The 21,463-nt window shown below is 52.8% G+C and overlaps 1 protein-coding gene and 1 long non-coding RNA gene across 3 annotated transcripts; one reads left to right on the top strand and one right to left on the bottom strand.

Moving 5' to 3' along the window:
* LOC139178986 (uncharacterized) lies at positions 1–12,741 on the top strand. Its single transcript, XR_011563429.1, has 2 exons — positions 1–126; positions 4,991–12,741. It is a non-coding gene; the product is annotated as an uncharacterized lncRNA (long non-coding RNA).
* Positions 5,690–19,763, bottom strand: NECAP2 (NECAP endocytosis associated 2). 2 transcript variants are annotated; one of them, XM_019982649.2, is made up of 8 exons: positions 19,605–19,763; positions 17,337–17,437; positions 14,540–14,644; positions 14,373–14,454; positions 13,315–13,423; positions 10,661–10,838; positions 7,755–7,839; positions 5,690–6,948 (listed from the first exon to the last, which is right to left on the bottom strand). In XM_019982649.2, exons 1-8 carry the CDS (start codon positions 19,694–19,696, stop codon positions 6,900–6,902), a joined length of 801 nt encoding a protein of 266 aa, XP_019838208.2. In that variant the 5' UTR covers positions 19,697–19,763; the 3' UTR covers positions 5,690–6,899. The 2 variants fall into 2 exon arrangements, with proteins under 2 accessions (XP_019838208.2, XP_019838209.2); XM_019982650.2 differs by lacking the exon at positions 17,337–17,437 and having other exon boundaries at positions 19,605–19,740.
* Positions 19,764–21,463: the final 1,700 nt, after the last annotated feature.

Here is a 21,463-nt window from a genome sequence, read left to right on the forward strand (position 1 = left end):
TCGCGTCGGGGGCGCGCCCTGGGCCCGGGGTGTGGCCGGTCGCAGGGAGCGTGAGGCGGGCTCTGGCCCGGAAGCCACACTGGACGGAGGGCTTTTCCCACAGGCTTGCATTTACTGCTCCGGACGGTAATAACCCCCAAACAGGGATTATTAGCTCCTTATGCCAAAACGGGAAATTGAAGACTAAGCCAGTTGCTCAGGGCCTAGAAGCTGCAAGGTGGTAGGGTCGACTGGAACTGAGACCCAGCAGCAGTCTGGGGTTCTGTGTCCCCTGCTGTTTGGTCACTAACTCGTGTCTGACCCTTTGCGATCCCATGACTGTAGCCCACCAGCCTCCTCTGTCCTTGGGATTCTCCAGGCAAGAATACAGGAGTAAGTTGCCACGCCCTTGTCCAGGGGCTCTTCCCGACCCTGGGGTTGAAATCCCCTCTCCTGCATTGGCGGCAGGGTTCTTTACCTCTGTGCCACCTGGGAAGCCCTTGTGCCCCCTGGCCCTGCCTTCAAGGCCTTAAACTCCTAAAGTCTGGCCTTGACCCATCGCCCAACCAGACTGAGGAGGCATCAGTTACTTGACCTGTGGGGAGAATGCCTTTGTTTTCTTGATTGTCCTGCAGTCTCCAGTGAGGCACTCTGGCTTCCGCTTGTTCGTGGATAAAATGGCAGAAGCCCACGTACTGCCCCTCCCGTCTCAGAAGCTCGGGTGCCTTCTCCACATGGAATGGGGAGGAAACCATAGAGGAAAGCATGCTTTTGAAACTAAACAGCGATGTGTCCTGTCTGTTCTAACAGTAGCTCAGATGTCCATCCTCAGTGGGCCTCAACTTCCCTGCATTCCTGAAGGCACTGGGTCCATTTCAAAAGGGGGAGGCAGGCAGGTCCGAATCTCTAGGGTGGAGGAAGGAATGTTTTGTTTGAAGAAGCATGTTTGATTTTGTGATTTTACATTTGGAAAAAAGTAAATTCCCACAAAGAAAAGCAGCAGGCCTACAGCTGATGGTTCCGTTTCCCCACCGGTAGGAGGGGATGGATGGTGGTGGTGCTCAGTCGTGTCCAACTCTTTGCGACCCCGTGGACTGTAGTCCCCAGGCTCCTCTGTCCGTGGGATTGCCCAGGCAAGAACACTGGAGTGGGTAGCCATTTCCTCCTGTAGGGGATTTTCCTGACCCAGGGATCAAACCCTCATCTTCTGCTCGGCAGGTGGGTTCTTTACCACTGTGCTACCTGGGAAGCTCCCCAAATGGTAGTTTTATCTTTGTCAAAGCCTGGGTTTTACACCTGAGAAACTACATTAGGGGTTGCCAATGTGTCCTTAGGGCTCTGATACCTGGGGATGATGGAGGCAAGGCTGCGACCTGGGCCAGGCCTGAGAGCTGTGGTCCAAGATTTGGGTCAATCCCTGGGGTCTGGGATGAGGAGGGCTGTGAGGTTTGCAGGAGAAGGGCACAGATTCCCTGTGGTGTCCCTGGCCCCGCCTAAGGAGGGCTGACCGACCTCTGCCAGTAAGCAGATGGGCCCCCAGCTTCCCCAGCGTGGCTCAGGTCTGTGTCAACCCGTCCATAATCTCCAGATTTGGTGAATCCCTACCCAGGCCCGGCTCCTTCATGGATCACAGCCTTGTCGTGACAAACCTAGACAGCATATTAAAAAGCAGAGATATACTTTGCTGACAAAGGTCCATATAGTCTACAGACTATGGTTTTTCCAGTAGTCGTGTACAGATGTGAGAGCTGGACCATAAAGAAGGCTGGGTATTGAAGGGTTGATGCTTTTTTTTTTTTTAATTTTATTTTATTTTTAAACTTTACATAATTGTATTAGTTTTGCCAAATATCAAAATGAATCCACCACAGGTATACATGTATTCCCCATCCTGAACCCTCCTCCCTCCTCCCTCCCCATACCATCCCTCTGGGTGGTCCCAGTGCACTAGCCCCAAGCATCCAGTACCGTGCATCGAACCTGGACTGGCAGCTCGTTTCTTACATGATATTTTACATGTTTCAATGTCATTCTCCCAAATCTTCCCACCCTCTCCCTCTCCCACAGAGTCCATAAGACTGTTCTATACATCAGTGTCTCTTTTGCTGTCTCGTACACAGGGTTATTGTTACCATCTTTCTAAATTCCATATATATGCGTTAGTATATTGTATTGATGTTTTTCCTTCTGGCTTACTTCACTCTGTATAATAGGCTCCAGTTTCATCCACGTCATTAGAACTGATTCAAATGTATTCTTTTTAATGGCTGAGTAATACCCCATTGTGTATATGTACCACAGTTTTCTTATCCATTCATCTGCTGATGGACATCTAGGTTGCTTCCATGTCCTGGCTATTATGGGTTGATGCTTTTGAACTGTGGTGTTGGAGAAGACTCTTGAGAGTCCCTTGGACTGCAAGGAGAACAAACCAGTCAATCCCAAAGGAAATCAACCCTAAATATTCATTGGAAGGTCTGATGCTGAAGCTGAAGCTCCAGTGCTTTGGCCACCTGGTGTGAATAGCCGACTCACTGGAAAAGACTCTGATGCTGGGAAGGATTGAAGGCAAAAGGAGAAGGGTGTGGCAGAGATTGAGATGGTTGGATGGCATCACTGACTCAATGGACAGGAATTTGAACAAGCTCTGGGAGACAGGGGAGCCTGACGTGCTGCAGTCCATGGGGTCGCAAAGAGCTGGACATGACTGAGCGACTGAACCCAGGTGCTGACAGGCTCATGGCCTTCCCAGCCCACTTCTGGTCCTGCCTGTCCCCACAGAGCCCTCACTTCCAGAATGTTGCTCACAGCGTTGAGGTCTGCGCTCAGACCCTGCTCTGAGCTCCAGGGTCTGCGCTCCCCCCTTCTTGCCCGTCTCCCCAGTGGACCTGTCCAGGCCCACCCGTACCAGGTCTTCCTTGGGGGTCCCAGTGCACACACGTCGTGGTCAGCCCATGCTGGCGGCCTTCCACACTGCCGGCGGTTAACCTCCCATTTTCTCGTTCCATCCTCCGTCCCCTTTGAACTCTTCTGTGAAGGGGAATTGTAGGCTACAGCTTCTAGGGTTATTTCAGCTTTACAGGTAAGGAGACCGAGAGGTCGCAAAGGTGCAGTGGCTTGGCCGAGGGCACACAGTGCGAAGTCCAGTGGGTCTCACCCCGTGTTCTTTCCTCTCCACCATGGCACTGCCTCCGGATATTTTGGGAGGGACAGCACACAGCTCCTCTGCTGAACCTTCTTAGCCCGGGGCTCCCAGGAGCCCACCGCAGGGAAGCACACACTGGCATCAGCCCTCCCCCGGAGGCTTTGAGCCCGCTGCCGTGCTGACCCGGGGCTCTGTTCAGCCCAGCCTGGCCTGTGGGCATTTGAACCCGCAGCGCTGCTGACACTGGTCGCTGCCCCATAAACAGGTGGCACCCAGCCCCGCGGCCCGGGCCCGGCCACCAGAAGGGAGTCATGCCGGCTCCACTGTGGCGGGGTCCAAGTCTGTGGCTCCAGTCACGGAAACATGTGACTGGGACTTCGCACCCACACGCTGCTAGGGCCAAGTGCTTGCCAAACCCAGGTGCGAGGCTGGGTTGGACTCTGCACCCCATCGGCAGACCACATTAAGCAGGAGGCTTAGAGGACATGTGTTCCGGTCAACTGGACTTGCTGGATACCGTAAGGTTAACTGACAGGGTCTTATAACGCCTGACTTTTTTTAAGATCTTTTTTAAACCTTATTTATGGCTGTGCTGCTCTCTGCTTCTGTGCCCGCTCTCTCCGGTTGCTAAGGGTGGTAGCCAGTCTTTGTTCCGATCCGCAGGCCTCTCACCGCAGTGGCTTCTCTTGCTGTGGAGCCGGGCCTTGTTGCCCCGCAGCATGTGGACCCCTCCCGGACCAGGGATCCAACCTGTGCCCCCTGCAGTGGGGACAGGGAGTCTTAACCACTGGACTGCCGGGGAAGTTCCTGAGACAAATTTTACCTTAAGGGCACAGACCAGTGCCTTGCAGACATAAGCAACAGCTGTTGTCACAGAAAGGGAAAGTGAGACCCCAAGGAGCCGGATAAGTGGCCTCCCAAGGCCATACTGCCATTCAGTGTGTCCAGGCCCTTCTTTCCCTCTGACTCCCATTCGATGCCCTTTCACCTTTTGTATTAGTTACTTATTGCTGCCTAATGATATCACTGCAAACTTGGCAGCTTCAGACACGTTTACTAACTCAGTTTCAGGGTTCTGGGGTCTGGGCACAGCTTGGCTGGGTCCTCTGCAAGGCTGCCAAGTGCTGGCAGACGGGGCTTATCTGAGGATCAACCGGGGAAGGGTCTGCTCCCCAGCTCAGGTGGCTCTGGCAGCGTCCGGGTCCTTGCAGACCGCTGACCTGAGTGCTTCAGCTTCTTGTTGGCTGTCAGCAAGGCTGATCTTCCCACCTCGACACTATGGCTCCGGGACCAGGGCAACTCACACAACGTGGCAGTTGGCTTTTTAAAGCCGGTGAGACATGTTGCAATGTTATGTAATCATGAACACATCCTGTAGTCTCAAAGCCCTCAAACCCAATACCTACCTCCTATCCCCACCCCAGTTCGGAAGCTCCAGTCAAGGATGTGAGGAGATGCATGGTTCGGTACTGGGGGCTGACCTGGGGACCCCAGTCCCATAGCTGGGATTCTAGCTTGTGACGCACCAGACTGTCCCCTGCCCTACAGATCCCTCAAGGTGCTTTCCAGGTTAGATTTTTTTGACTGCGGTTTCTTCAGCAGCACTGTTGTGAATAACAGTTCTGGATGCATTACCTGATTCTACATCAAGGTGATTAAGGTCAGACTACAGGATGGGCACCTGCTAGTGCTTCAGATGCCTCGTCCAAGTGACATTTGGCTTAAGGAGACTGCGGGCACACGTTTTTACCAGGAAGACAGTCTAGATCAAAGCCCAGGTCTGTCTCCAAGAACCAAGGGCTCCCCTTCAGCGGCACAGGGCTCCTGTCAAGGGCCTCCTCTAACGCTAAGCTTCCTCTTTCCTAGCGTCTAAGGCATTTAGAGAAGACGGAGAATGACAGCAGACAGACAAAGAAGTTCACTACTCCTGAGAATCCCTTGATGTAATTTCCTTTTCCTTACTTAAAGGGCAAGAGGATCTTCAACTCCAACGCCCTTCGTCCTTGGCTGCTGTCCCGTTGCTCAGCTCTGTCCGCCTCTCTGTGACCCCACGGACAGCAGCCTGCCTGGCTTCCCTGTCCGCCACTGCCTCCTGGAGTTCGCTGACTCACGTTCACCATCCATCTCCTGCTCCTGTCACCCCTTACTCGGCTTACCGGTCAGGGGGGCTGTTTCTATAACTACAGTGAAAGCACACCTTTGTTACAGAAGCCACAGGTGTGGTAAATGCCATGGCCTTTACCTTGTTTTTTGACACCCTTACTGTTTAGGGAGCTGCTTCCACAGGGACGTCTTGGCAGGAGGCAGGTTCGCCCAGCACATTAGAGGGCAAGAAGCCCAGAATGTTCCAGAAGGGCAGAAAGGCTGTTCTCTGTAACCAGAGAAATTACTGGTTGCCTTAGGGCAACAGGGCCAAATCCCCCCATTCTGGCCAACCTGTCGCTGTGGCCCGAGTCTTAAGTCTGGACGTGGGTTCAGTGGTAAAAGGCAGTGTGTGTCCTGCGGAGGCATCCTGGAGGAGTTAGCAGCCATGGCGCCAAAAACATTTCCATCTCTGACATACAGTGACAGAGTAGAAATATTTATTTTTTATCTTAGAAATCTGGTCCCACCAAAAGGCCAAGACTTTTTTTCAGTTCATCATCTAGACCTTTCAAAAAGGAACGCTTTCAGTTAAAGAGGTATTGGATGTCAATGGAAGCGATTTTAGAGGTGTGCTCAGATAAAAGTATTTCCTATAAACCAGGAACACAGGCAAGCCTAGACTTCCAGTTGCTTCAGAACTCCTTCTGTGTGTCACGTACAGTCCCCGAAGGAGAGGAGAAAGGAAGGAGCTGTCTGCAGACAAGGCACTTCAGGAAACAGCCGGGAGAGAGCCCAAGTCCGCCAGGAACCACGCAGTGAGCCTGGGAGCCCAGACGGCGGCCCGCGACAACAGGGCCAAACCCCTCACCTCCATGAGAGCAGCGGCCACTCTCTGGCCCGGACGCAGGCCTACCTGCCGCCAGCGCCTGCCTCGGCCCTGCCCTGCCCGCCGGGCCTTGCACACACGGAAACCAGGCCACGAGGTTGAGATGAACACTGCTCCTGAAGCTCAGAGAAACTCCTGCGGCTGACGGTGAGGAATGCTTTCAGAGGCTCCTACGGGGGCAGGCTGCCAGAGCATGCTTTTACAAAGACCATGAGTTAGTGCAGATCAGCACATTAGCAAAGCAAACATTAAGAGAATTTTAAAAAGCTGGTTAATACTCTTGGTTTCCCTCCTGATCATCTGTTCAGGCTGCAGCCTAAAGACCTGCTGGAAATCAGGAAGGACTCCCTCCTCCTGACTGGAGTGGCTCAGCCGACGCGTGCACAAAGGCCCCCTCCAGACAGCGATCATGTGACACCTATGGCCTCCCCCAGACGGGCTGGTCTGAACCCAGGTAGTACACTCCAGCCCTTCTTTTGCTTTCGGGGCTTGTGTTTAATAAGAGTCATCACGATGGAAGAGTCTCAGAGTCTCTTTCATGTCAAGAGGACAGACGGGGGTAGGGATCCAGAAACTCTTCTTCCATGTTCTGGTTGCAAATTTGAATCCCAGGCATCAGTGTGACACGGGGCCAATGTACCGCCCAACACGCCCAGTCTGTTGAGAGAGCCAGGCAAGGAGGAGGAGAGGAGAGACTCATGTTCCCAACAGAGGCTGGCCAGGGAGCACCGCATGCTCCTTCCTTCAGCCCCGACGAGGCGGCTCCTCTCCAGAAGTCCTATGAGGAAGAGAGTCACGTCCAGGTCAGAACTGAACCCAGCCTGCGCCTGGCTGAGTTTGGCTGGAGGTCGACCTGGAAAGATAGGGAGAGGGGCAGATTTCAAATGTTTGGAAATACAGAGCACAAAAGATGTAACTTCTCTGTAGGCAGAAAGAACTCTAAGAAGCCAGTTTCTGAATGTTCTAGAGCCAGGGTCAGCAAACTACAACCCAGGACTAGACCAAATCTAGTTTTCTGCCTGTCTATGTAAATAAAGTTTCACTGGTACACAGGCACACTCCCTCACTCACATACTGTGGCTGTTCTGGGCTACAGGAGTGCTGATGAGGAGCTGGGATAGAGACCAACTAGCCTGCACAGTTTAAACTTTGGCTTCCTGGTCCTTGAGAGCAAGTGTGTGCTGACTCCCAGCCTACAGCCTGTCCACATAACGATGCTGTGCATTTAGCATCTTTTCACCCTGATCCCTAGGAAAGGCTTGAAATTTTAAGGAAGCAGAAAAGGCAGAGGTCCCATGAGGATGGGCCAACGCCAGAACCCTGGTGAACGCTTGGCCCAGTGTCCTGGGGTAGCTAGTTGGGAGGAGATTAGAGGTACTGTGACAAGCCAGAGTACCTGGTGAGGTGGTTTAAAGACCAGAAGGAGCTGCAGAGGGCGGCTCCAGGCCATTCAGCAGCGGAAGGCAGCAAAAAGCCTTCCCAGAGAGAAACGTGCCACCCAGAGTGGGCACTCTGGGGCTCCGTCCCCTCAGTGGCCTGAAAGTGTCTACATCAGTGCTCTTGCTCCCGACGTCAGAAGGAAGGCGCTGGCGCGATCCCAGGTTTGTAAAGTAACAGCCCTGGCCCCAGTCCCAGCACAGAGAACCTGACCCTCCTCACCCTGTGGATTTGGTGAAGTCTCCCCAGATGTCGGCAGTGGCAGTGGTGGCAGGCTTGGGCTGTGGCCAGGACACAGTGGCACCTCCTACAGACGTCCCCAAGTCCGATGGGAAGAAGAGGAGAGAAAGAGATAGAGGCGTCAGAGACCTCCCCTTCTGGTTGCCTCAGTAACCAGGAAATCAGACTGTGATTCCAAGGTGCTGAGAAAGACGTGCAGAGACGTGCCTTTTGGCAACAAACACCTCCAGCCATTCACATTTCTGCTGCTTCTGACGAGCCCGAGGGGCCCCTGGAGATGTGCAGAGGCCATATGCCCGGTGAGAGGAGGGGACCAGCAGGGGCCCCTGGAGACAGCGCAGAGGCCACACGCCAGGCGGAGGGGAGGGGACCAGCGAGGGCGGGTCCCACGCCATCACTCTACCTGGAGCACACCTCGCCCCAACCATTTATGCTGGAAACCTGTAAAATGTACTACCTCCTGACCTCTTGGACGAAGAATGCTCACCAAAACTGCAACACTGTCTTTATATAAAGTCCTCGGGCCAGTGTCTGGCTCAACTAGCTGAGAAAGTTATGTCCCAGACATGTGCCAAGTCCTAGGAGCCAAACTTATGGGGCTGGGGAGTCTTCCAGAAGTCCCAAGTGGGCATCTGTGTGGGCGTTGTCACCAGGTGGAGGGCACGACGTGGCGGCAGGCCTGCTTTTCCGGCCCCTCCCCCAGTGGTGCCAGCACCCCTTCCTAAGGCCCTGTGCCAGCCACCTGCCTTCCCACCAGCTACGTCTAATGTCTAATGGGCCGGAAAACCACATACAAGCAGGGCCCTCCACAGTTCAGTAGTTCGCCCAGTTGGACACTCAGTGAACTGTAAAACGTGGGCTGCCCCGGTGGCTCAGATGGTAAAGAATCTGAGGTCAAGAATCTGCAGGTAAAATCCGCCTGCAATGTGGGAGACCTGGGTTCTACCCTGGCTGGGGAAGATCCCCTGAAGGAGGGCATGGCAACCCACTCTAGTATTCTTGCCTGGAGAATCCCATGGACAGAGGAGCCTGGCAGGCTACAGTCCATGGGGTCGCAGAGTCGGACACGACTGAGCGAATAAGCACGTAAGTATTTAATAGACATTATCTCCTTTGAACCTCACCACAGCCCCTGGGGGAAGACAGGCCAGCCTGTTTGACTTTATGCAGGTTACCTCAGCCTCAATCTCCGTATCTCTAAAATGGAGACAGCAGTGATGAATACTTTTCGTAAGACTGACCGGTCTGAGGATCAAATATGTTAATACAAGTGGAGGGCATCCAACAGGCCCAGTCAACTGTGATGATGGTGTAACGATGCAGTGCCACGCACACGAGAGCGAACGTTCAGGGAGCGCTTACACTGTCCAGGTGCCGTTCTGCGCGCACTGTGTGGGTTGGCGCATTGGATCCTCACAACAAACCTGTGCTGTAGGCATCATTACTACTCCTTTCCTACAGATAAAAAAACTGAGGCACGAAGTAGCAGGCAATCTTCTGAATATCACACAACGGTTAGCTAGACTGTGAACTCACTCAGTCTGGCCTGGGAGCATATAGCAAGTGCTCTTGAATGCTGGCTAGTCACGACCTGCGGCTGCCTGTCCGGCGCGTGACGTCATGAGGCCTTGGGAGCGGAGGCCTGGCGCTGCACCTGCAGTGCCCTCAAACGCTATCTGGCGTGACACAGGGACTCCACGTTGGCACTGGACATGCATCGGCCACAGACAGAACGCCCGAGACTGTGGCCCTCAGGCCTCAGTGAGCCCCCAACGGTGTGAAGTGTGCAGGTTCCCGCCCCTGTCCCCAGAATGCCAAGCCCAGGGGTCCTGTGACCTCACTGAGAGTGACTCCAGGGGCTGGGCAGGCACACTCCCCAACTGCTGCTCCTGCCATTCTCTTGGGGTGAGGGATTCCCCACAGGGCTGAGGTTTGAAGCCTGACCTCCAGGTAGGCCCGACTCTTAAAAGGGAAAGAAAGCAGGCTTCTTGTCGGGATCCTCCCCCAGCCCAATATGCTGGTCAGAGAAAGGGGTCTGGCGACAGTCAGCCAGCCCAAGGAAGGCGAAGAGCATCACACTGGCCTGGCAGGCAGGGTGGGGACACTGAGGGGCCGGGCTGGCCTCCCAGCACCTCCGCGGCTGGCACGAGGCACTCACGTCCAGAACCCCGGGTCTCCAGGGGCGCTGCTCACAGCCTGGAGCGAGCGCCAGCGCAGCCGCTGGGGGAGCTGCCTCACGGCGTCCAGTGCCCAACAGCCTCGCTGAGGAGCCTGCTACAAACTCAATCTCCAGGTATACTTCCCACCACCCACCGTGGAACACTCGTGCAGCCTCCATCTCCCTAACACACCAATGCTTAAAAGTCTAAGTCCTGTTCATGCTCTTCTGTCTGCAACGCCAGCACCCCTGCCCAGATCTTTGTCCTTCAAGGCCTGATTCAATGCCACCTCTTCCATGACGACAGCTCCCCAGATCATGTGGCTGGTAGTGAGTTTGGTCCCTGTGCATTTGGTCTCTGTGCTCAGGACTCTTCTCTTCTGTTACGAACAGACTGAGCATCCTGTGACCAGAGACCATGTCACCATCACTCACTCATTTAATGAGCAGCCTCTGAGAACCAGGAACCCATGCGCTGAAGATTTCACGGCAACAAGTGAGTTGTAGTCCCTGCCCATCAGGGCGGGACAGACACCCTGAAGGAGAAGTGGTGGGAAGAGAGGAAGCCCTTACCCAGTGTGGGCAGGACCAGCTTTGTGGCACCCACCCTCCAGTTCCTCACAACGGGCACTAAGTGTGACCAACGTGGGCGAAGGAGGGAAAGCTGCGGGGCCCGCTGCCAGGGGGAAGAGGAGCCCAAGCTGCGGGGCCATCACCCTCGCACACTGACCTGAGCTGGGAGAAACTGCTGGCTGGACGACAGAGCCCCCCACAGACAGATGCTCCCCGGAGAGAGGGGCCAGGGCAGCGGTCTTTGCCCCTGGGGGTGGGGGGAGCAGGCTCAGTCCTCCAGTGCTGGTGGGCCGGGCGCGGGGCGTCCCGGCTGCGCCGTCCTTCTTCTTCATGCTCTAAAAAGAGGGGAGGAATGAGCATCGGTCAGCTCTGCTGGACCCCACTGCCATCAGAAAACTTCACAAGGTGACCCCGGGGCCCCAAACGTCTGCGTCACCAGGACGCGCAGCAGCCATCCACGCAGCACTTTCACCTTGAAAAGCTGTTTGTAAGAATCTTTAAAGCTGAACATATGACCTGATGCCTCTGCCATTCCACTCCTACATGGACCCAACAGAAATACATACACGTGGGCACCAAAGACACCATCTGCACACTGACAGCAGCGCTCCTGTAACAGCCCCAAACTGGAGACAGCCCCGATGCCCACCATCAGGTAACTGCATTCCTTCTCATAATGCAGCCTGCCACCAGCACGAGGATAAACCGACTACACTCAACAATATGGATGCTCTCACACATGCCAGGCTGAGTAAACGAAAGGAGCCATACATAAAGGAATATGAGGTGTGTGAGTCAATCAATAAAACGTTAAAAACAACATCAGGATAGTGCTCACTCTGTCCTGCGGAAGAGAGCAGGGGAGGGGCTTCCAGAGCGCTGAGAGCCATCCACATCTTCATCTGGGGGCTAGCTTGTGTGAGCAAACTTGTGTTTTCAACATTTATTTCCTCATCTTCGGCTGCACTGGGTCCTCACGGCTGTGCATGGGCTTTCTCTCAGTGCACTGGCGTCTCCTCTTGCGGAGCACGGGCTCTGCAGCACAGGCTCAGCAGCTCCACAGAACCTGGGATCTTCCCGGACCAGTGATAGACCCGTACCCGCTGCCCTGGAGGCAGACTCTGAACCACCAGGCCACCAGAGAAGCCGCATATTTGTTTTTAAAAAAGTCACTGAGTTCTGCATTTACAGTGTGTGTGCTTTTCTGTATGTATATTATACCTCAACGAAACATTTAATAAAAAAACACAGAAACGTCAACACCGAGGTGAACCAAAAGCCAGAGCATCTCAAAGATGAAGATGGCATGGTTCCCACCTTGCCAGGAGAGCAGCAGCTTAATCCAATGCTGAGATCACAGACCAGAGTCAAGTGAACTGAAGTGAAAGTCACTCAGCCGTGTCTGACTCTTTTTGACCCCATGGACTATACTGTCCATGGAATTCTCCAGGCCAGAATACTGGAGTGGGTAGCCTTTTCCCTCTCCAGGGAATCTTCCCAACCCAGGGATCGAATCCACGTCTCCCATATTGCAGATGGATTCTTTACCAGCTGAGCCACCAGGGACGCCAGAGAATACTGGGGTGGGTAGCCTAAGCCCTCCAGGCCCTGGGTACGTGTACAGCTGTGCTGATTATTCTAGCTCGACGACCCTGCACAAGACCCTCCAGCTCTCTACGCCTCCACTTCCTCTCCTGTAAACGGGGAGAATGTTTAATCCGCGTGAGAAGTGCCCTAAAAACACTACCTGGCACACGGCTGATGCTCTTTAAATGTTAGTTTCTTCCCAATAAGACAGAGACTCACATCCCAACCAGTCCACGGGACATGACCTGGATTTTCTCTTAAGAGACAGTTGACCAACTTCAAGGGTCCCAAATCATCACCAGCAGGAAGCAGAAGAGAGGAGAAAAGAGATAGTAAGTGAAGCGGAAGACTGTTATTTTCAGGTTACAAACTGTCTTCAGAAACAAATCCACGAGGTCCTCAGTTCCCCCAATCATTCAGCTCCACCCCCATACCCAGGCAGAGGCCACGTCCTGCACTCCAGCCCAGCTCAACTGCTCCTGAGATGCAGGGCCCGTCAGGACCACGACAAGGGAGCCAGGACACCACCGCCAGCAGAGCTGCCCGTGACCCCCAGTGCCCACCCGACGCTTCCCTGCCAGCAGAGCGCTGCCCATCTTTTTTTTTTTTCTTAATTTGGCTGTGCCAGGTCTTAGCTGTGGCGCGAGGAATCTCTTAGTTGCAGCATGTGGGATCCAGTTCCCTAACCGGGGACTGGACTGGACCCGTGTCCCCCGCATCGGGAACATGGAGTCTTAACCAAAGGGCCACCAGGGACGTCCCCAAAACACAACCCGAGGTGAGTACATGGGCCCCCCTGCCAAGAGCCAACACAGAAACATCAGCTACGTCAGCAAGCGACTGATGTTCCTCAAGAGGCTTTGCACACGCCATGCCCTCTGAACCGCCCTCTGACCTCTCTTCCCTTGCTCGTAGGTCACTTCTTCCAGGAAGGCATCTCTGGTTCCCCCTAACTCTAGGCTGCAGGACTCCCCACTCCAGGAGTTCATAGCACTGAAGACATCCTGAGGTCACAGAACCTTCCCGCCATGTAATCACATCTCGATTCCCTCATCTCAGCTCCACTCTGAGCTCTGTGATAGCAGAGCCCTCTTGCTCGCCCCCAGCGCAATACCTGGCGTTGGGCTGCTGCTCAATAAACACGTGCTGAACTTTGAGAAGAGCGACGGCTCTGGGCTGGGCTTGGTGTGGTGGCCAAGGCCGCCGAGCAGGGGCAGCACTCACCGCAATGTTGAGCTTGATGGTCTGGCCCTCCTTGAAGCTTAGGTCCAATTTGGGACCTTGATCTGGGTTCTGGGCTTGTTTTGCAAATTCACACTGCTGTTTCACCCACCTGGGGAGAAAAGAGGAAGGAAGAGGTGAGGAAGGGGCGGGCTGCCCTGTGTTCACGCCCTCGCTTCAGTCCCACCTGCCATCAGTCCAGGACAAGGCTGTGACTGCAGCCTTGCAGGAGGACCTGAGAGCAGCTTGAGAACTAGGCCTTCGTTCAGGTCCTGGGTTTGACATGTAGGCAGCTGCGCGTTTGCCAGTTTCCTCACCAGCAACACGGGATGCCGACTGCCTACGCCTCAAAGACTATGAAACGCCACAAGGCCATTTAGGTAGAGAGTCCTAACACTGGTCTTCAGGAAATCTGAGAACCTGGGCCTCTCCTCCTCAGTATGTGGCGTGAAGACCAAAACACCGTCCGGGGGCTTAAAAAGTAGATGGTGAGACAGGACAGATGCCCAGCAAGTGGAAAGCACCAAAAAGGTCCCCCACCCTCCAAAGAGCAGTGCTCCAGCAGCCACGTAGAGCAGAGCAGAGCTAGAAGCACTCACGTGAGCAGCTGCACACTCCCCACAGCCAGAGATGGAGGCCTCAGATGGCAGGGGAGAGGTTTTCCTGCCGTTCTAGCTTCAGAAAGGACCAGCAGGGCATGTGCTGAGTGGCCTGGAAATCCCAGCACTGCTTATCACAGCATAGAGGAACGGGTCTGCAAAGGCCAAGGGAGCCGGGAAAGGACCCCGGCCACTCAAGGGACTGACGGGGGCAGAGACATGACACCTCCAAGGCTGGGGCAGCTGACTGGGGGTCAGAGATGGGCCTCAGGAAAAGGAGACCTCAAGGCAGAGATGAGGACTCGAAGAGCGCAGAGGGGACCTATCTTAAAGGAGAAGTGAGTTCCCCTGAGACTGCCAGCAGACAGATCACACACAACCACCTGGGTATCCTAACCTGGGAGATCATTCTGTCCCACGAAAGAGGGAGGAAGCATGAGTGTGTCTCCTGGAACCACTCACTTGAAATGGTCCTGCAAGGCAACATTGAAGTCAAAGGCGTCACCTCGGTCCCCGAAGCCAATTCCAATAAACGCCCGTCGCCCTGGGGGACAACACACAATCAATCCTACTTTCCAAAGGCAGAGGAAACCCTTCTCGGAAGAGGAAGCCCCGAGTCCCGAGCTTACCGTTTCCATCTTCGATGCGGATAACGAAGTACCTGCTGGAATCCGTCACGCTCTCCACAGCTGTGCCGGGAAACTGATCCACTGGGGCCTGAGCAAAGAGCTCCCCTGAAAGCGGAAGTGAGGATGAGCCTTGAGGCCCTCACAGCCTATTTCTATCCCATGACTAGGGCCCTTGCCCTTCGAGGCAGAGCGGCAAACCTGACTCTGGATTCAAGTCAAATGCATTCTGGCTAAAGGGACACAACAGGAATACAACCGATGAGACGTCTAGGTCAGAGGTGGCCTACAGGCCAGACTCAGTTCCTAGTTTAGCACTTTCAACTTAACTGCCAACACTTCAAAATCAAATTACATGTAAAATAATCCAGATTTCTGGCTTCTCTTAAAATCAAAAGCTCTAGCAACGTTGGGCTTCCACTTCCACGTGAGAATGACGGGCTGGAGCTGGTCACCATTCCGTGTCTCGCCCATTCACATCCACTGCCTGTACCCTAAGGGCCCTGGTTTAGGGAGATCACACGTTCTGCATCATTCCAGTACCAAAGGCAGGACTCAAGGGACAGGTGAACCCAGTGAAGCAGGCGGGTTTCTGCACTCTCAGAAGGACCTGAAGCAGGCTGATTTAATCTAATCACAGGCCAAAAGAGTGACTGATTTTAAAAACAGCTCTTCCTTGGAGGAGGAAATGGCAACCCACTCCAGTATTCTTGCCTGGAAAATTCCATGGACAGAAGAGCCTAGCGGGCTACAGTCCATGCGCTGGCATGACGGAGGGGGTTAGAGAGAAATGAATTGGTAGCAATAAACAGGTAGAACTAAAAAAACAACAAAAACAGCTCTTGTAAAATACATCCCCTTATCAACTACGGCTCTCCAGGGTGTAGTGCAACACACATCTTCTTCGAGCATTTACAACTGGTATTGTTTTCGAGTGTGCTAATCTCTGTTGATGAGTCAAGTATTGACCAGTTTCTACTAAATCCTATGGTTCAGAGGTGACTGTGCGATCAAGGCTGAACTGAATCCAAATCGGTGGACCAAGTTTGTAGCTTCTTGTTAACTCCTCTGCCCTCTCTAGTTTGGTACCTGGGGATCTGGGATTCACCCGGATGCTTTCAGCCTAGAGCAGTGGTTCTCCATCACAGGTGATTTGGACCTCCCTTCTGCCAAGGGACATCTGGCAATGTCTGGTGACACTTGTGACTGTCACAACTTGGGGGTGCTACTGGCATCTAGTAGGGAGAAGTCAGAGATGTTGCTAAGTTATCTTAAATATGACTCAGACCACATAACTCAGCTGGCCCCAAATGTCACTACTGCCGAAGCTGAGACACCCTGGCCTAGAGTGATTGGAAAGTGAGGGACAAACACGACCCAGTGGGCGGGACCCCAAGCTAAGGGTGTCCTGGGGTGGCTCCTGCAGGTGAGGCTCAGCTCTGAGCAGTGGCTGGCACACCAGGTGTGTACCTTAAAGGTAGTTCCCAGGGTCCCCAGAGAACAGGTGCTGCCATTCCCTTGTGATGCCACCTGGGACATCCAGCAAATCTCGCAGCCAGAGTTCTCTGGGCAGACCAGGCAGCCGTCCCTTCAAACTCCTCTGCCATCAATGCTCAGTCATGCTTGAAACAAACTGGCGCTTTGGGTCACCTTGCAGTTCACAAAGCATTCGGATATCTATGTGCTCATTTCGTATTCCAACAATCCTGGGAAGCAGGAAATAATGTGCTCCCCACTTCACCAAAAAGGAGTCCAAGGTATCAAAGGTCATGTGGCTTGTCTAAGGCCCCATAGCTCAGACACAGTGATGCAGATCTGAGAAGAGGCAGCCAGTTTTGCTCACGAATCTTTGCATTTTATTTGCCCCACAAAGGAAAACCTCTATGGTAGAAAAAGAAGACATTACAGAATGCTGGGGCATCTGACTGAGAAGCCCTGCATCTGACTCCAACTCCAGGGGGTAGGCTGGGACTGCTCCAGGCCATGTTGCCCTCCACAGCCCACCCAGAGGCGCTGGTGGCGCAGGATTGCCAGAGATTTTGCCAAGGGGGACAACTATCAGCTGAGTCCAACACAGCCCAGCTTGGCTTGTCCTCTCGCCACAGAAAGAGCTGAGAAGGACAATTTCCAGTTCTTTCAGTTAGTGGGTGTGGTCAGTCTGGGAAGTTACCATTTAGTTGATAAGCAGAATTCCTGATTAAGAAACCAAGCTAACAGCAGAAGTCAACGTGTGGCTTATCTTCCAGGCAAGCTCCAGGGCTTCCTACTTGGGACCAACCTGTAGGCCCTTTCTCTCTGGGCTCCCAAATTAGTACTTCCTTGCTATGCTATGCTTAGACACTTCAGTCGTGTCCGACTCTGTGCGACCCCATAGACGGCAGCCCACCAGGCTCCCCGTCCCTGGGATTCTCCAGACAAGAACACTGGAGTGGGTTGCCATTTCCTTCTCCAATGCATGAAAGTGAAAAGTGAAAGGGAAGTCACTCAGTCGTGTCCGACTCTTAGTGACCCCATGGACTGCAGCCTAACAGGCTCCTCCGTCCATGGGATTTTCCAAGCAAGAGTACTGGAGTAGGGTGCTATTGCCTTAAGGATGCCCAAAAGAACAGGTGCTTGACAGAAAATACTCTTTTAAACTAAAGGTTGGGGAATGGAGTCAGTGTACAAGTATACCCGGGCTCTGATCTCCAGGACAGATCCCCCGATTCCCTGAGTGGCTTGGCCAGGCCTCATCCGCCCCTCCCTTTACAAAGTGGGAGGTGTGGTACCTCAGCCCCACGCAGGCCTCCCTGGCCTTTACCTGAGGTCCTGTCCTCCAGCTTGATGTAGGCCACTTGGCCTTTTGCAGTGATCCGCAGCCGGCCACTCCATGATGGCTGGTCCAGCTGCCACTCCGCAGCCCTAAAGGGACAAAAACCGTTGTGCCGCTGCGAGGGGCTCCTGCTCCCCTTCTCCAATGTTGGGGGTAGGGATAGGGATGGGAAGGGCATGTGGGCTGTGTGCTCTAGACCGGGGTTGGCAGACGTCTTGGGAAAAGGACCACACAATCTCCATCCGGACTCCTCACTCTGCAGCCGCAGAGGGAGAGCAGTCATACTGCGTCACATGTTGGTGCTTCAGGTGTTCTAACTACATATTTTCTACTGAACAGGGCTGTATTTCAGTGAAACTTTATGGACAACCTGATTTTCATATAATTTTCACATTCTGAAAAATTCTTCTTTAAAATGTTCCCCAACCATTTAAAAATGTAGAAACCATTCTTAGCTTATGAGCCAAACAAAAACACATGGGTCATAGCTGGCCAACCCCAGTTCCAGATTATAGAGACCGTCTCTGAAGTAGAATTCTAGGTTTTTTTCTGTAGAGAAAGCAAATACTACAAACTACATGGTTTGCTGAAGACACTGCTAGGCTGTGGCCGTCAGAGCAATCATTTGGGACCACTGAGACCATCTTGGAGGAAAAGAAGAAGGGGAGCAAGCGTTAGCAGACGAGTAAAGGACAGCCAACAGGACATGTGGGAAAAGTGAATGAGTATTCAGGAAATCTATTCTCAAAGGCAGCCTGAGGAGAAATAAACCCAGGAAACCACAGACCTATCTCAACAGCCTCTTTTGGCTCTTTTAAAGCATTAACTTTACATTTTAGTTCCATCTCAGTAAACCCCCCAAAAGCAAAAACCTTGGGTGTTTCCAAGAGGCTTTTCTTAGAAGTCCCTAAGCATATGCCAGGTCTTGGAGAGACGTCATAACTGTGGACGCAGGTTGTTTTGAAGGCCACATTAATGCAGACTTTCAATTCACAAGTCAGCTGACTCAGCTTCAGTTCCTCTTATTGAGACAAGAGGCCTTTAACTAAAGTTAAGCAGAGCTCTGAGGCTGAAGTGCAGAGGCTGGCAGTTCCCTTTTTGCCAACCTAGCCATCCTTAACACTTGGTAACCTCGATCTCTGGGGGACCAGACTCATCCTCCTGAAGGGAGGGAGGCAGATGACCATCCCTGGTTTGGTGGCCCATCCCATTTGACCACAGAAAGCAAATGAGTTTTTGTCTCACTATTGTTGCTTTCATATTATTTTTAAACTATGTCATGGATGTACTAGGTGTTCAATAAAAAAAAAAAAATACTCAATAAAGTATTTGTTCACTAGAAAATCAGCTACGAGGCCATGTTAACACAATTGAAAAGTAACAAGAGGCCAGAGACGTTGACACTCCACCATTCCTGTGGTGCAGGACAACCCTGTATCTCCAAATAACCTGGACAAACATTGCCTTCAAGACCGCTCACCCCCACCCCCAACCCCGTGTGGCACAAAATAGCCATAGGCTAGGTTATCCATATGAGACATTATCTTATTTTCTTTTAATATTTTTCGTCGTTGACAACGAAGACAAAATGCAAACTGTACAAAGACATTCGGTGAAAGGAAGTATCCTCCCAACCCCCCCTTTCCTCTGGCAGGGCAGTTTCCTGTGTTCACTTCCACATAATCTACTTTTACAAACATGCCTATTTGTTCGTCTCAGGTGAACATTTCACCAGACAAGTGCGGATGGATGCCTCTCAACAGCCAGAGGCTGTGATCAAGGCCGAGGTTCGTGCCAAGAAAACTGGGTAAGGAAGGGCCCCTGGGCTTTCAACATCAGCTTAAAACTTCCCAGGACGGGTCCTTTGGACCGGTTCTGGGCTCCCTTCCTTCCCTGGGGGATTTCTGCCAGTGACAGGGCTCCTCCCCTCAAGTCTTTCCAAGGATCCCTTCAAGGCCTTCAGCTAGCGCTGAAAAAAAGGTCTGTGACACCACCACTCCCGACCATGTTTAGGGTCTAAATGCTATATATCGCTTTCAACCGTCCCCGCCGCCGGGACCCCATTCGTCGGACTGAGACAAGAGAAAGTCTGGGTACCCTCGCTGCTCCGGCCTCGACCTGAGAGAACCGGCAGCATTACCTGTGCCCGCCCCTCGCCCGTCAACTGGCCGGGCCGTCCTCTCCCACAGTGGGCGTGTGGGGATGGCCGGGGAGGGGTTAGGTCGTGACTAGCCTAGCCTGGCGGCAGGTGGTCACCTGTAACCACGGTTGGTGGCCCGCGGCGGGATGCGGTAGACGTGGACATCTGGCTTCACACAGAGAACCGACTCGTACTCCGCTTCCTCCATCTCGACGCCCCGAGCCCGCCGAACTTCCGGCTCCTTCCCGGCCCGACGGAAGTCGCGACTCTATGACTCACGTCAGGCTAGAGCGGCAGATCGCGGGCGTCAGCCGCTGCTCGCCGCGCGCCCTTTACTGGAGGTCTCGCCTCACGACCTGTGGCGGAAGGAACCAGGAGCCACCCAACAAACTGTGGGAAGTTCTTAAAGAGATGGGAATCCCAGACCACCTGACCTGCCTCCTGAGAAATCTGTATGCAGGTCAAGAAGTAACAGAACTGGACATGGAACAATGGACTGACTGCAAATCGGGAGAGAAATAGTCAAAGCTGTATGTATATTGTCACCCTGCTTATTTAACTTATATACAGAGTACCTCATGCGAAATTCCGGGCTGGATGAAGCACAAGCTGGAATCAGGATTGCCAGGAGAAATATCAATAACCTCAGATATGCGTATGACACCACCCTTATGGCAGAAAGCGAAGAACTAAAGAGCCTCTTGATGAAAGTGAAAGAGGAGAGTGAAAAAGTTGGCTTAAAACTCAACGTTCAGAAAACAAAGATAATGGCATCCGGTCCCATCACTTCATTGCAAATAGATGGAGAAACAACGGAAACAGTGAGCTTTATTTTCCTGGGCTCTAAAATCACTGCAGGTAGTGACCTCAGCCATGAAATTAAAAGGTGCTTGCTCCTTGGAAGAAAAGCTATGACAAACCTAGAAAGCATATTAAAAAACAGAGACATTACTTTGCCAACAAAGGTCTGTCTAGTCAAAGCTATATTTTTTCCAGTAGTCATGTATTGATGTGAGAGCTGGACTATAAAAAAAGCTGAGCACAGAAGAATTGATGCTTTTGAACTGTGGTGTTGGAGAAGATGTTTGAGGGTCCCTTGGACTGCACGGAGATCAAATCAATCAATCCTAAAGGAACTCAATCCTGAATATTCATAGAAAGGACTGATGCTGAAGCTGAAGCTTCAGTACTTTGGCCACTGGATTTGAAGAACTGACTCATTAGAAAAGACCCTGATACTGGGAAAGATTGAAGGTGGGAGAAGGGGACAGCAGAGGATGAGATAGATAGTTGGATGGCATTACCAACTCAATGGACACGAGTTTGAGCAAGCTCTGGGAGTTGTAATGGACAAGGAAGCCTGATGTGCTGCAGTCCATGGGGTCTCAAAGAGTTGGACACGACTCAGCAACTGAACTGACTGACTGACTGAGGGTTGTCTGAAGGGCTTCTCAGGTGTCACTAGTGGTAAAGAACCTGCCTGCCAATTCAGGAGACATAAGACACATGGGTTCTATCCCTATATGGGGAAGATCCCCTGGAGGAGGAAATGGCAACCCATTCTTGTCAGGAGAATCCCGTGGATAGAGGAGCCTGGCGGAGTACAGTTCATTGCGTCGGAAAGAGTTGGACATGACTGGAGTGGCTTAGCATACACTTAGGTTACTTGATGTCTGAAGCTCCAGTACTTTGGCCACCTGATGTAAAGAGCCCACTCATTGGAAAAAGACCCTGATTCTGGGAAACACTGATGCTGGGAAAGATTGAAGACGAAGGGAGAAGAGGGTGGCAGAGGATGAGATGGTTAGTTAGCATCATTGATTCAATGGACCTGAATCTGAGCAAACTTCAGGAGATAGTGGAGGACAGGGAAGACTGGCGTGCTGCAATCCATGGGGTCACAAAGAGTCAGACATGACTTAGCGACAACAACAACAAGGGTTGTCTGAGCACTTCCCCTTCCACAACATCTCAG

Source organism: Bos indicus, chromosome 2 (genome assembly GCF_029378745.1).
Source record: "Bos indicus isolate NIAB-ARS_2022 breed Sahiwal x Tharparkar chromosome 2, NIAB-ARS_B.indTharparkar_mat_pri_1.0, whole genome shotgun sequence".
NCBI lineage: Eukaryota > Metazoa > Chordata > Mammalia > Artiodactyla > Bovidae > Bos > Bos indicus.